Source organism: Coloeus monedula (genome assembly GCF_965178545.1).
Source record: "Coloeus monedula genome assembly, chromosome: 2".
Classification (NCBI taxonomy): domain Eukaryota; kingdom Metazoa; phylum Chordata; class Aves; order Passeriformes; family Corvidae; genus Coloeus; species Coloeus monedula.
In genome coordinates, this window is record NC_138782.1 from 95,635,858 (window position 1) to 95,651,679 (window position 15,822).

General features: G+C 40.3%; 1 protein-coding gene across 15 annotated transcripts in view; it reads right to left on the reverse strand.

Moving 5' to 3' along the window:
* MLIP (muscular LMNA interacting protein) overlaps positions 1-15,822 on the reverse strand; it is a 111,072-nt gene that overhangs the window by 52,581 nt on the left and 42,669 nt on the right. For 12 of the 15 annotated variants that reach the window (XM_082300625.1, XM_082300620.1, XM_082300621.1 and 9 more), the window contains exons 3-5: positions 14,203-14,571; positions 6,686-8,314; positions 1,189-1,260 (exon numbers count right to left, since the gene is read on the reverse strand). In XM_082300625.1, the coding sequence (XP_082156751.1) occupies positions 1,189-1,260; positions 6,686-8,314; positions 14,203-14,571 (2,070 nt within the window). The remainder of the gene's footprint in view (positions 1-1,188; positions 1,261-6,685; positions 8,315-14,202; positions 14,572-15,822) is intronic. The other 3 variants (XM_082300619.1, XM_082300626.1, XM_082300629.1) reach the window with 2 other exon arrangements.

The window sequence follows — 15,822 nt, forward strand, 5'->3', positions numbered from 1 at the left end:
AATTGACTTTTAAAGTTGCATTATCTAAATAAGGACTATACTAGCCTTTTTTGGCTGTGACTTTAGTAGTAAATCCATGCACTGAAGTCTGGGGTTTGAACCTATTTGCCTGTCCTACAGAAAATGATTGTACCTCAAACTACATACTGGGAATGGCCCACTGCCTAGCTGTTAAAGTGTTCAAGAAGAATGGAAGTTAACAGAGGTCAGAACAATGGCCAGGACGGTTCTAACAGTTTAACAAGGCAGTTGGACAAAATTTCATATTTTGGGATGTTAAATTTACAGATATAAGCACAGCTGTCCAATAATCACTAAGTGACCAAGATCTACTGACTGTCAGGTCCCAGAACAGCGGTGCTCTATAGCGGCCGGGATGGGGTCTGTGGCTCAGACCAGGAAGCCGTGACAGCTCCACAGAGAGCGTCCTGCAAGGGACAGTCCCCAGAGGTCTGCGGGGATCCCTCGGCCGCCGGGGTGCCTCTGCAGGGGGGGCTGTCTCAGCAGGCTGCCAGCCCTTCAGTGATTCAGCGGGAGTGACTTCAGCGCTTGTTCTGTGAGGCAAACCCCAGGCTGGACCGGGAGGAGAGAGACGAGAGGCTCGTAGGGCAGCTCCGCATGGGGCAGCTTTATTTGCCCGCACCTCCATCTCCCCGTCAAAGGGGGAGATATCTTATAGGGATACAAGGGTGGGTGTGAGAGGGTAGAAGCCAATGGGTTACAAGGACTCTACATAAGGTGTCCCAGAGGATCACGGTTCTTGTTTTCTCTCGCCCTCACCGCAAAGTGCTGCCTTTTCCAAGGGGAGTCTGCTGGGAGGTTATGCAATGTCCTTATCAGCAGGCCTCCCTCCAGGGCAGGGGCTGGGCATACCCCGCAGTGCTCCAGACACTTTCCAATAACAAAACAGATTTGGAGATGTTGCCATAAAAGGCATTTCCTTTAGCACACTGGGATTTTTTTCCTTTTTTATAGCAAATTGCTTTTCAGAAATTCAGAGTGGTGAAGTCTTTGATCTTCAGTGAAAGTGGTTGACCCTGAAAAATGGCTGGAATTATAATCCTGAGTAGTTAGTCGCCAGAATTTACATTCTGCAGTATCCCCCAACAGAAATGTCAGAGTTTGTACATAAAGGTGAATGGTCTCAAATATACAATGCAATGCTCATGTCTTTGAGCAAACACTAACCTTCTGTTCCATAAGCAATGTGTTTGTAGGGATTGCTGCAAATGCCTTGTAGCTTGTCTTGATCTTGTACTGCTAAAAGGGTAAACCAGAAAGCAGGAAGAGAAGTAAAACAGGGTAGAAGAGGGAGAGAGAGGGAAGAGAGGGGAAAGGTACGACAGAATGAAAGACAATTCCAATCATCTTGCAGACACGTTGCAACAAAACAATGCTTACATATTTCCCAGAAAAGCTATTTCTTAAAGAAAATATTGTGTTTCTGTTAACATTTTAAAGTCATGTAACGTACATGTTTTGTTCTTAGGAATGAAGTAGGACAAAGCAAATTCCCTCTACCTTACATCTTCTAAAGTAAGTTGAGCTTATAGCTTCCAAATTAAGTTTAACCACTTTCTGCTGACTACCACCCTTAAATGAGTATCAGGAAAGGCTGTAAGTTTTTTCCAACTTTTCTTGTGATTTGATATGAAAATGCACAGCTATTACTGCTAGTACATCCACCTCAGCAACGGTTGCTGAGTGGTGTGATCCTGAACCACAAAATCAGAGGGATTTCTGTGATTGGCTCTCATGAGACTGATTATGATCTTTAAATGCTGAATTGCTTGTGTGAGTGGATAGAACATTTAAATCTTGATGCAGCTTTTCATCTCCTGAATAAATAACTCTACCAACCAAACAAAATAAGTACAGGAACTTTCATACTCTTATAAAACTTACAGAACTGGCAATCTAAACCATACAAAATGTATGGGTTTGGGTAGGAAAATTCTAAGATCAACCTTAAAAATTATTATTTTCAAATAATTTATATTTTAGAATATATTACTTTGCCCGGTTATTTTTAACTCTTTACAAACCATATTTTTTACATTTTCATTGCAAATGTAGAGGCTGAATTCAGTAACTTTAGAAAGATTTATGAGGTTCTTCTATACTTATATGAGTTCAAGAGCTAGGATTCTTAATCACATGACTATTAGATTTTTATTACTATTACTACTATTATTATTATGCAGGTATTTGTTACATTGTTCCCTTTTAGGCAACAATCTAACAAAAAATCATAAATTCACACAAGAATAGACTTTTAAGTCAGTGTTTGATTACTTCTATGATAACCATCCAGAAATAAAGTTATTTGTTAATCAGGTCAGGTTTTTTAATGTACCATTACCTGCAACAGTAAATACTGGTGGTTATGAGATAACAGTCTGAAAGAGCATGTTGCACGCTGGGTCATTCTTTTTTTATCTTTTAATTTTCTTTATATCTACTAAAAGTCTTGATGACAGCAGAGTGGGCAAAATTTTAACTCAGATAAGAAATTTATCTGCACACCTATCTTGAAATAGTGTAGGACACGACCTTTTAATTCTTTCTATACATAATATTGTTTGCTTTTGACTTCACTCATTCTTAGTGAGGAGCTGGAGAATGAGTCATTCAAGAAGTCAGTAATCACAGCAATCATATTGAATTAATATCTTGACAAAGCAGATGAATACAAATGCTGGAACTGAACTTTTTTCTATTTTTTGGTGAGAGGGGCTTTAGAGCATGGGATAGTAATTCATATGAGGTTTAGTGATTCTAACTTGGATGTCTACCATTCAGGCTCTTCAGCCAACACGAATGCTTTTTATGATCATAGGCATTTCTGTAGAATTAATCTCATCCCAAACTAGGCAACTAGAAAAGTAAAATAAAATAATCTTCTGAAGACGCCATATTCTCTCCATTAGCTGTAATAGAATCACCTAAACTGTGCTTCCATGTGTAACATTCAAATGTCAAAAGTCATGTGAGTTGAATCCTGCCCTTTGAACATTTAGACAGCAACACTGCATAGCTCCATAGATATATTTATACATATACAAAAACTATATGCATAAGAGATAAAATACTGATCACTGAGATGGAAGACCAAATTCCAAATATTAAAATAGGCATATTCACAAAATGTATACTTGTTTGATTATAATTGATATTCAGCTAAAAACTGTATAATTGAACATGTGAAATACATGAAATACAATGTCTTCACAAGCACATAGGCTTTTACATGGTGAAATGAGCATCATATATGAAAAGAAAATTATTATCACTTTGACATTAGTTGTACTATTATATGAACTAAACAAAGACATAAGAGACTGTCAAAATGTATAAGTTTCTATACTGCTTTCATGTGCTTCATGACTTCCAGATACTGTAGAACTTGGGAGCAATGTGCTATTTTCACAGGTTTGAGATGAGTGGAAAGTCTTTAATTCAGTTTCTCATCTCTATAAATATGTTTCTTTACACATTATTTCATGTTTTTTAAAATTATTTTTTCAATGCCTAAATACATTTAACAATCTGCTTCACAGGAATCTAGCAGTAATTTTAAACAGCCATGGATAGTTAGGTCTGCTGGCCTGCACCACGGTACAGCCAAAAGCAAACCAATTCCAACATCAAAGCTTGGGTAAATGTCAGTCTGGGGAGTTTGGGGGAAAATGCCCTTGAGTTTTTGTTCAAATGATCACCTAAGATACCCACAGGGTGTTGCAAAATGTGCTAGACATGCACTGTAAAGGCTTACAATCAGTGGCCAACCACAGTAGCACAGAGCTCCTCCTGAATAATCTTTCCTGCTTTATGGTAGCTTTTGCAGCTGTGCTGAGCTCCATGTTGCTGAAGTCAGTTTGTTCCCCAGCTGTTCTGGGTAGATCTATATGCAATCCTGAGCTACATTCAAATAGGAAAAATCAAAGAATATGTAAGAATGATACACCATGAAACCACTACAAAGTTTTTTCAAACCAGAAAGCCAGGAGTTGTTATTCTAACAACTGTTCCTTGTTGAAACAAATTTATCTTTCCCTACTCTGTCTCACCATCCATTTTGCTATATTAGGTCCATGAGGACACTATCAAAGTATCTACAAAGTCTAGGGAAAGGGCTTTTATTTCCCAGGGTCACCCAAACTTCACACTTCGCACTGATCTGTGGATTTATGTTTATATTCACTTTGCAAAACATTCCTATTTTTAAATCATTAATGAATATAAACCATGGGAAAGCATATGCTTATATATACACATATACAAACAGTTAAACAAATGGTTATGAATAGGTGCATGTCTGAATTCTGGTTTAATAGATGTTGGTTTAATAGGTCTTAATGTTGCTGCAATGACTGTTGAAGCAATATTAAGTTTGAAAAATTACACATGCCAAATTATACACACCAAAGGCAAGTACTTCTAGATGCTGTCTTTTTCCCTCTATGTTCACTTAGCACATTCATACATGAAAAGATCTTGTCATGCATCAACAATCATCAGATGAAGCAATCTGCTTTTGCTTGGTTATAAAGTTGAGCTGATTAGTACTAAAGAGACCTAAATGCTGCTTAGGATGTTAAAGTTGTCTCTCCTCAAAACTTTTCTTTTTTTCCGTGGAAATATACTGAGATTTGACACTGGAGTATCACTGGACAGCCTGCTACCATTAACACATCAGCAATGTTCATTGAGCTATGCCATAATCTAGGGATGGAAATAAGTGAGAGCAGGAGGGGGGTGTTGAATGCACAGTATCATTAACTGTAGATGAGGTCTCAGACTCACATTTTAAAGCCATGAGAGAGCTTTCCTGCACTGAATACCCAGCTGTGTTAGATTTAGATACTTTAGGTCTTCCACATCTCCAGCTGAGTCAGTTTTGTCTACATGTTTAAAAATTAGACCAGACTAATGGTCCAAGTGTGTTATACTGGTGGACATTCTCCCAGTCTCCATGGAATGGTGGGGCAGTTTCAAAAGTGCCACCATATTTCATGATAAAGCAGAATTAGTAGGAAAAGGGACAGTAGGAAAGACAGAAGGAAAGATAGAAGGAGTATAACAACCTCTGCAAATACAAGCCCAGGCAATAGCTCTGTGTCACAAGCAGAGCATTTCCTTACTGCCTGAGACCTCACAGTGCTCAATTCACCAACTAGTAGGAACTGCAACTGTTTTGCAGTCGGCAGGCTTGGTTGTGCCTTACAGTTTGATCTCAGGGGCTTTTTTCTTGGAATTTCTACAATTTCATATCTCTTTTTTTGTTTCATTAACTAATAATGATAGGGTGTAACAACACCGTACAGCTCTGCTTGGCACAATGGTTCCTCTTGGCTTGTTTGGATTTTAAAAGAACCATTCATGACAATTGCTACTTTGTGCCGATTTTAACCTCTCATTTCCAATTAACATTTTTAAGTCACCCCCTGCCATGGCTAAGCTGTTAGGAACACATCTGACACAACTTGATCTGGTGGACCAGGCTGTAATTTTGTGCTGTGAGCAAATAAATCAATAAACTATGATAGACTTTCTGTGATGGACAGAGCTCAGATATGAGTTAGAGGATGGGAACACAGCACAAGGGAAGCCCAGAGTGCAAAGATAAGATAAAAGAGGTTGGAAAGCCTCGTGCACCTCTGATGCCTTCTGCAACTAACTCTTCCTTTTTGCACAGCAGCTCTCTTGTTCTCACCTACCTGATGCATGTTTTTGGATACCCTTCCCTTCCCAGACTTGAGATACGTCTTTAAATCTACAGTATGCCTGGCTCCCAAGCCCCCCTGCAGCAATTGCCATCATTGCTTATTCTCACTCTGCGATAGCTCTCCTGCCTTCGGGTGGATGACAAACAGCAGGAGCATGGCTGATCTGCCAGGTGTGAGACTTTTGTATTTGCAGTAGTTCATGCTGTAGGAAGCTTGGCTTTTTTCCCCCCCTCATCCTCTGTCTAGCACAACAAGATCAGAGAAGTACCAAAGATAGAAGAGTACAAAAGAAAGGGAAGAAGCAGGAGTCTGTCTTTATCTTCCCTTGCTGGCCCTTGGCCACAAAGTCTTTGCTCAGGCTGAGCTCATTAGTGCATCTGGGCTGGTCCCAGGGTGGCTGGGGTGAGGAAAGCCTCCTGGGAAGTGAGGAAGGCAGGTGGGATGAGGTGCTTGGGAATCACTTACCCCTGGAACATCTAGTTCATATCAATTAGATTAAACTGCTTCTTGCTCAGCCCTGCACCTAAGACCACCACACCTCTATTACTTTCCCTGGGAACACATATGGATTTACTTTAGAATGGGGTGACTAGAACATTCTTCATGGTTGATTTTTGACAGACCAGGATTTTAGGCAAACTCCACAAATATGTGTACCAAATGTACATCAGAGCCACTGGACACAAATCCATCTATAGCAGTAAATCATCTCACTCATGAATCTTCTTTTTTGTGCTAAAGGATTCCTACACCATCTTCTCCATAATACAGAACACATTGCTAGCAATTTGAAGGGTAGGATTTCATTTTCACTATCTTCGCTATTAATACAAAACCTGTAGCTTTTCCACATTTTTTTCACGTCCCCTTTATTTTACTAGAATTTTGAAACGTGGATGTGATTTTTCCCTACAGGGACAAAGAACTATTGTAAAATAAGCATGCACCAAGAGTACCTTGGGTTTGATGTTTTCATGGTCAGGAGGCAGGGAAAAAGACTGTGGCGAAGTCAGCTCTCTGGGTCTTGATGGTAGTGTGCCTGGTGACTTGTCTGAGATGGGAGATCTGCACTTTAACACGGATGAGGTGGCAGAATGCTCAGGTCTTGGAGAGGAGGAGTTAGACCTAAAATTCGCTTGTACCAATGAAGAATTAAATTGCAGTGGATGGGAATTAATACTACTAGTTTGTGGAACCAGTGGGGTAGAGTGAGGCTGTGGGAGAGACCACTGCTCTAAGATGCTAGAAGGGGTAGGAGAGGAGGCACTGATCTCCTGAACAGATGTTTGGGATGAATCTGATTTAGATCTAGAAGGTGAGTGCAAAAGAATTGGGGAAGGAGAGGAGTGTTTTTCTAGGGTGGGAGACAGTGCACCACTAAGATTGGTAGAAGAAAGCAAAGGGTATGACCGGCAAGTAAAGATGGGTGAGTAAGTGTGTACTCTGTGAGACTTCTGAGGGCCCTGGGACCTGGAGGCAGAATACCTTGGCCCTTCTGGAGAAGGAGAGGTGGGGAATGCTAAGGAAGAGGGAGCCGGGGCACAAGGAGGAGGCAGTGAAGACTGCATATCTGGAGAGGCAACTGATCTTCTGTGGGAGGAGACAGGGGATGACAGAGAATTTCGGAAGTCTGGAGAAAGTGATTGAACTGGAAGGTGCTTTTTAGGAGAAAGGGACCTCGCTCGAGGCGTGGGATGTGGCTTGGAAGGTAAAAGCAGATGCTGAGCCCATCCTGAAAGCCAATAATCCTCTTTGTTGGGAGAATCTAGGCTTATAGGAGGGCTTAAAACAGATTTCTTGGGGGTTGGGGGAGTTGTTTCGAACTTTTGATCTATTGCAAATGTTGATGAACTAAGGGAGCTGGGGGAAAATGTGGGACAAGAAGCAGGAGAAAGTGGTCTCTGCTGAGAGGAGCCTGATCTCAAAATAGCAGTTAAGAGAGTCAGTCTGGTTGGCAGAAGGGATTTGACTCCTGACTTGGCTGAATTTCCTCTGGATAATGTTTGTGAGCAAGGCTCATTTATACTACATATGGTCGAAGAGGACCCATAAAGAGAGGGTGGAGACAAAGGTTTAGGGCTAGGACGTAATGAATGTGTTATTATATGTACAGGGAGAGGAGACAAAGCATTCAATCTTTTGGAAGAACTGGGGGATATAGACTGAGCTAGAGATCTTTGAATTTCAGTTGAACGTGGAGGATTGGAGGAAAGACTTGAGCTCCTTGCAGGAACAGAGGATGTGGAGAAGCCTCCCATTTTGCAAACACAGCCAGGACTATAGAGACTTGATGTTTGTAGGTTATCAGACAATTGAGGAGTGGAGTACCAACTCTTTGATGCAGAAGAGGATATTTTAGACATTGAGGGAGATGAACTATGGGAAACAGACTGAATGTAGAGAGATGAGTCTTGCTTAGAAAACCCGGTTGCTGACTGCCAGTTGTTACAGGACTCGTCCAGCGAAGAGGCTTGATTCATGTTAACCATGGCACCGCACGCTACTTTCTGATTAATTGGAGAAATTAAGTGGACAGCAGGTGGTTTAGAGGAAAGATGATCAGAGGTGGAAAGAGTAGAAATTAACTGGAGAGAAAAAAAAAACAAAACAGAATTGTTAATATAGGTGGAACCTGTGGAACTGTTAAACACCTCACATTTCAGTCCTGTGGTCATGCATGCAGGGTTTCCATTAGTACTGCTGTGTGGATTAAAAGCATAGGGTTGTTTTCAGCTTGGGCATACAGCCTGATGGATAAGGTTCTCACGGGGAGGTGACTGAGACAGACAAGCTGTGTGGTACTTTGGGTTTATGACACCCCAGTTTTGTTGATATAAACAAGGTTCAAGGCCACAGTAATTTTCATTTTAGGTAAAACCCAAGACAGTTGTGCCATGAGTGTCTGGAATCATGTGATGGCATCCACAAAAAATAAACACAACGGAAGGTAAAAAAAATGCAATAGTGTCCCATCTCGCTTTTACAGTTCAGTGGAAAGCAGCCTTTCTGAAAATGGGATTCCAGCCAAGTGCTCTTTTTCTCATTCAGTAAACAACTCCTTCTGCAGCACTGTGATATCAGAATGAGAAATTTGCTTGGAACAACTTAAATCAGACATCCAGTTTGCTTTTCACTTCTCCTGTCATTCACAGAGCAGAGCTTTTGACAGTTTGCAGGCATGTAAGAGTCCTTATCCCCTTCTCCACAGTCTTTCGATACACTAATAAAACAGTAACGAGCTCTTTCATGAGTGTCTTTTTTCTTGGGTCCATTCTAATTAGGATTTGTCAAAACTAATTAGAGCATACAAGTATATTATCAACCTGTTATACAGTTTCATGCTTCTAAAGAAAGAAATTCTCTCAAAATCTTCCAAGTTATTATAATGCTGAAATTAAAAACTGAGGTATACACAATATGAATAAAACATATCAGTGTGAAATAGTAAGTTAAGTCAACTGTAAAACCAAAAGGATACAAATTGTCACCTAACATTTGACTGAGTGATTTGAAAGCAGGGAAATTGACTCTAATTCCATCAAACTTGATGTAAATATAAGAACACCTATTTAACTATTGTTAGATACCCTGAAAAGATTATGCAGCTCTGTAAAAGACAATTATACCCTTCAACACACAACTTGCTCATGGCTGTGGCTCAGCCTATGAATTATATTTTTAATACATATGTCTTACCCATAGAAGAGAGGAATTATGATGATGATGATTAGGATTAGTATTATGTAATATATCATTGATACATAACAAAATAAAAATAAGAACAAAACAACTAATTTTCAAGTGAGAGCACATGCTGGAAGAAGCTGTGACAGAAGAGCAAGACTTAAAAGTTTTCAAGGGCAAACCTATGCCTAAAAATGGGCTAAATACACACTTCAAAACCCTATTAGCCCTTAGAACTTAAAATCAGTGGGCTCTTCCTGCTAAATTATACCATACAAAAAGCAAGCCTTTTAAACCAAAGACACTTTCTGTATAAGGTAACTTCAGAAAAGCCAGGTCAATGCTTTGATTTATACAAATAAACACAAAACATATGAATGCCTTTACAACCACACTGACTTCCCCTTGTTTTACACATTTGTTAAGGCATCCCATTTCAAAGTGGAAAGGCAATGGATGAATACAGGACAAATATTGGAATATGAAAATTAATGTTGTTTATATCATTGTACATATATTCTATTGGATTGAGAAATTATGACTCTTGCTCAAAAAGCTGCTAATTAAGAAGAAGAAAAATACTGGAAATTGAGATTAATTTACCAGTATTTAATAATTATTAAAATTATTATTAAATATGTCATGAAAAATAAAATTATTTAACGAGTTAAAAAGCAGTGTGGTAATAAATCTGATAACTTGAAGCAGCCTCCTGAATTTAATAATGAATTCGGGAAGTTGATCAACTACCAAAACAGAGCTGGGGTGTGAAATCTCTATATTTCGAAATAGAATAGATAAATTTCCCTTACAAAGACAACAGATTAAAAGGAAATGAGGAATAAATATGAAACTTCATAATAAAAGCACAGGATGTGCAGTGACTTCTAATTAGTTAAAACTCAAGAAGAAAGATTTATAAGCAGCTACAAAAATGTTCATGATAGCAGATGACAAATATGCTCCTGCAGGTAAAATAAAGACATTTTTCAGTACTCTTCATGTTTAAATACCACTGAACATTTACATGCTGAGCTAATTGAGCCATTAATCAAGTCGTCAGAAATGATTTTGCTATTGTAACACAATATTAATAACCACATCTACAGATGATCAACCTCTTATTTACAGGATCAGGAAATCATAATCAAAGTGGGTTGGAAGTGGCTTCCAGAGGTCATCTAGTCCAGCCTCCTACTCAAAGCAGGGCTCTCACCAGTGCCAGTGGGTCAGGTCAGCTGTGGCCGTGTCTCACCCAGTCTCCAGAGCTCTGATGGAGCTCCAGCACCCCCAGGCAGCCTGTGCCAGTGCTGCACCACCTCCCACTGAGGAAGCTGCTTCTGATGAGCAGCTGGGATCTCGCACGCTGCAGTTTGCAGCCATTGCTGCCTCACCTGCCACTGCAGAGAGGAGTTTGGCTCTGTCATGTCTGTAACTGCTCTGCCAGTGGTCCTGGGCAGTTTCTAGATGCCTCCTTGGCTGGCTCTTGGTGGGAGTCAACAAAGCCAGCTCCTTCAGCCTCAGCTCACATGTGCCCCAGACATATTTACAGCTTTGTGCTGTACCCCACTCCCTTCCTCACGTCTCTCTTGAATTTGAGGGTTGCTGGCCACCAAACTGACCATGGTTTTATAGCTGCAGCCTCAACAGTGCCAGTAGGCGAGATATAATAACGTCCCTCAATCTGTGGATTTTTCTTCTGTTCAGTTTCTCTACTTTAAAACCCTCCTGTAGGTGAATTGGATTGGTGCAGAAGAAGTGAGTGACCAAAGCAGATTTGAGTTGCTTTGGTCTGTGATTCAACTGCAAGACTTTTGCTCTTCTCAGGAGCATCTCAGATAAACATTTCCCAAAAATGTACGAAGAAAGTTGAAATAGGTGGCAAGGTTACATCAGCACAAAGGGATAAAGGCGCTTGAAAAAGATCTTGATGCCTTGTAGATAATCATTCCAGAATTACCAAAGTGGACATAATATTAGTATTGAGCCTTGCCCAGGAGACCTTCAGCACATTTGAAATGGCAGAACTGAGTTGGACACAAGGCAAATGGTCATTCTGGTGAGGTCACATTGTTTTTGAAGGGCACAAAAGATGTGGTTAGCTATACCAGCAAGACCCTGAAAGATGTGCTGGTCAAACAGGAAAAGGGAAAGAGTGTGTAAACTGAGAGTCTAAAAGGCAGAAATCATGTCTGAGTGAATCATGTCCTCAATGTAGACCTGATTCTGGGCCCAGCTAACCATGCTTTGATCTCAGTAGAATCTGCTTATAGATAGGAAAAAATAAAAAGAAATTACCTACAAAGACTGCAACCTCAGAACCAGAAAGCCACAAGGAAGCACTGGAAACTGTGGAAAACTTAACAAAATTCCTGGAGACAACACAGTAAATCAGACTGTGAGCTGAGACCCAATTAATATAAATGCTATTTAGAACAGTCCATTTTCTGCCAACAAGGAAGGTGCATTGTCCAAGCAATGGCAGGAGTTTGTAGGGACTCCTGACTTACTTGTCTGGAAAAGCCAAACCAGATGCCACTCAATGGACAGAGGAATGTCAAGTGACTTCGAGTAACTGAAATTCCTTTCGGTTACTGATCCCCACAGTGAGTCAAGAAATTTCTCCAAGTTGAGCTCACACCCTGATATTGAGGGAAGCAGACACCCCGCTCAACCCAAAGGGCAAATTCCCAAAGGCAGGAGTCAGTCTGACTCTCTCTTGCATGGCTTGACTCTTTTTAACATAAAAATAGAAATGGCAGAAAACCCCCCAACACAATATATAAACATTAAACTATTATCAAAAGGCTCAAAATATGACCAGAATAACAGATTATTTTTTTCAGATTTTGAATATAGTGTGGCATTTTCCAACATCAGTCAGAACTTTTATGTCTCACAGAACAGAAACTTCCTTTTTTTTTTTTTTTTTAATTCTTTCCTTTTTTTCCTTCATTTAAACTAAGTCAGAAATTAACGAAGCTGAATGAGCCCTCTGGGTCAGTTAGAGTGATCCCTTCTGCAACACAATGCTCCCCAGTACTGGTCCTTGCTTTTTTCACATCTGACAGGAAACTCATTGTCTAATTATGCTTTTAAATTAACATAATGTTGTATGCAATAACTCTTAAAAGGGACATGATACTGCCCTTATAATCCACGAACTGAAAAGATAGCCCATATATGGAATCCATTTTACAAAGGAAATGTACCAACAGATAAACCATGCATCTATTTAATCTTTTCATAGTTTTCCTTCATTTCAGAAGTGATGATCTTTCATTAGATATCAAGCGAGAAAGAGTGATGCCTACAGAAACGCCGTAGAATCAGAACAACAGTGAAAGGCAGCTTGGTAAAAACATCTATTTATCAAGCGATAGAGAGGGTTAAAGATACTAAGATAATGAAGACTGTGGAAGTAAGGTCTTGAAAACTTGTGACTAAAGAATAATGACAAGATATGCAATTGCTATATTACATACTGCCTCTCTTCCTGTTCAGGTGAATAGTTAGCAAAGTTAGGCTTTATTTCGTGTTCTGCGCAATCTTTATCTTCTGTTACCTCACCAGCCAAAATCCTCTTTACTTGCCAAGTCACCAGAAGCTTAAGAAAGATTCAACATAGGAACTCTTCTGTATAGTATTCCAAAATTCACACAATTTCTGTAAAAGCTTTTCAAAAAATCACCGAAGTAAGCCTGAACATTGCTAAAGTAAATTTGTATTTCCTCAAGACAAGTATTCTCTTACAGGCTGGTATGCTTACCTATGCCTTTAACCTTCCTCATGGAAAATTCTCACTGACTTCACTGGGAGTTTCTCTGAAGAAATGAACATTTCTTACTTCTGTGAATCCCAGAGTGGATTTCTTATTCACAATGTCTTCAATCAAAAATTTACACTGAATTTGATGAAAAAATTGAGTGGCAAAAGTATTTCAACACAAGATAGGATATCCTATTCATTTTCAGAAACAAAGTAGCCATGCTTAATGTTTGCTTTCAAATTATCAATTAAGAATTGCATTTTCAAGGTCAAAGGAAATGCCTGAATTAATTTCATGTGAGAAGGATGTTGTTATTTTGCTAAAGGTGGAATTTTCCATTACATACACACCCTTCAATATAGATCAGTGTTCTTTCCAAGATGGGAGACATTAACTTTTCATGCAGTAGCTTGGATTGATGCATTTGTAAATGAAATATTTCAAAGACCCTTTTTGGAAATGCCCCAGGGAGAATTTAAAATTTAACCATTTAATAAATGCACCTATAAAGATTCACAAAAAACGGAAATTTCATCTTCATTAGTTCTTTACACCTGCGCAAAGTCAGGTGTACCATCCAACAATCAGAATAATAGGATTTTTTACAGCCTCTTTCTCTTGCATAAAAGGCTGCAAGAGGTGCTGAGAAAAAAAAAAGAATCTAGTTCTGGGAAGTCTGATGCTAATAATTCAAATGATCTCAAGGCTCTATTGATTTCAATTACCCCACCCAATTTAGACTAGCTAGGAAGCTAACATCTCCTGATTAACTTGCTGTCATGATGAACTGCTCTTAAAAGGAAAGAATACATCTGCCTTATCTGCTCCACACACACACCAGAATCATATGGAGAGGCAGCAAGTCAGAAGGGTTGGGCCACCTCCTTAAGGTCCAAATGTTACAGAAACGGCCGATGAAAATGCTAAGAACAAATTGACCAAGCTGCTGTACAAACTGGCTCCATATCCTGAAAGGTTCAGAAAGCAAAGGTTATCGCTAGAGTCTAAAGAGCTTGTTACCTGATGTTTTTGTGGATCAGTAGTACCGTGGGAAAGTGCAGCACCTGGAAGGTGCCCATCACCAGGAGGTTTCCCTGCCCCAGTGCCAGGGGAAACATGCGACATGGTCAGCAGCTGAGCACTGATGGGACCGTAGCCATTGGAAGGCTGATGGACGTTGTTCGAGGCTGCAGCTACTTCATCTTCATCACCAGAGTCCGTAATCAGGATAAACTCAGCCTTAAACAGGTCATTCTCCTGCATTTCTCCTTTGCTTGAATTACACCCCAGGGACCGGAAAGCCGTTCGGGTGCTGTCTGTACAGACAGTGGACACACAGTCTTGTTTGGCCCCACTCTTTAAGACCAGCTCATCAGAGACTGTGTCAGACTGCAAAAGATACAAGGAAAAAGAGCCAAATTAACTGCATTTTATTTGGGTTCCCCAAAATGTGAAGTAACTTTGGCTTTCAGTAGTGTCTGTCTCTGCACTACCAAAAGTGCAGTAGGCAAATGAAGAATCTAGGCATGAGTACACAGCAGAAGCCACTTCCCCAGGGAGTCCCAGCTTCCAGCCCCCCAGCCAATGCTGTGGGAGCTGCCCTCCCAGCAACTCACAGAGCAACAGGGGGCACTGAGCACAGCGATGGCCCGAGACAGGGCCGGCGCGGGAACCGAGGAGGAGGGTGCAGTCAAGCCGAATGAGCTGTCAGACCTGACTACACCAGACATGATGGGAAGGCACCCCGACTGCGGGATCCACAGAGCAGACAATGCTCCTCAGAGGAGTCTGACAGACTAATCTGGGACAAAACCTATACATATTAATGAAGAAACAAAGGCCCTTAAGACAAGGCATTCTCCGAAGAGAGCAAACAGACTCAGAGGTCAGAGAGTTTTACTGTATGTTCAAGTTTTGCAGCACAGGCCACAATTGTTCTTCATATGTTATGCAATTTCCACATCCAGTATGTCACTTCTCGAGTAACTTTGGATGAAAGCAGGAATAGTGCAAACTGCACATATGACACACATATCATTAAATCATTCAAAATCAAAACTGCTATTGTAAATCATATTTCCCTCAGAGGAGGAATCAGGTAAATGAATAGACATACTGTGTACTGCAAGAGGAAGCCTCCAGACGGGGCTCATATTTGAGTGCTGCTTGAGGAACAGGGTAATTACAAATCTGCACTGCACTTGCAGCTTCATGAGTCCCGGAGTTCAGTTCTTTGAAAAAATACTGGACCACGGAGGGGGATATCAGCATTATGAGTTTGACTGTTCTTTTGATTATCTGATGTTGGTTGTTGAAATATTGTTCAGGTCCTAGACATTTTAGAATAGGGACTAATCTGTGCTACGAAGGCCTCACAACTGCATCAACTGCCAGAAAAGTTTCCTCTGTCTACAGAGAAATACACAGGGATGGATGACAGGAAGACCTGATTCTGCTTTATCCTGGGCATTACTTCTAACAAAACCTGTACTGAGCAGCTGTAAATGTAACTAATGAGTTAAACTGCCTGAGGATAATATTCCAGTCAATGTCTCTTCAAATATATCCATCCTTTGCCCAGATCTAGCTGCTTTTTTCTCAGATAGGACACTGAAATGCTGGAACATGTTCAGGTCAGAG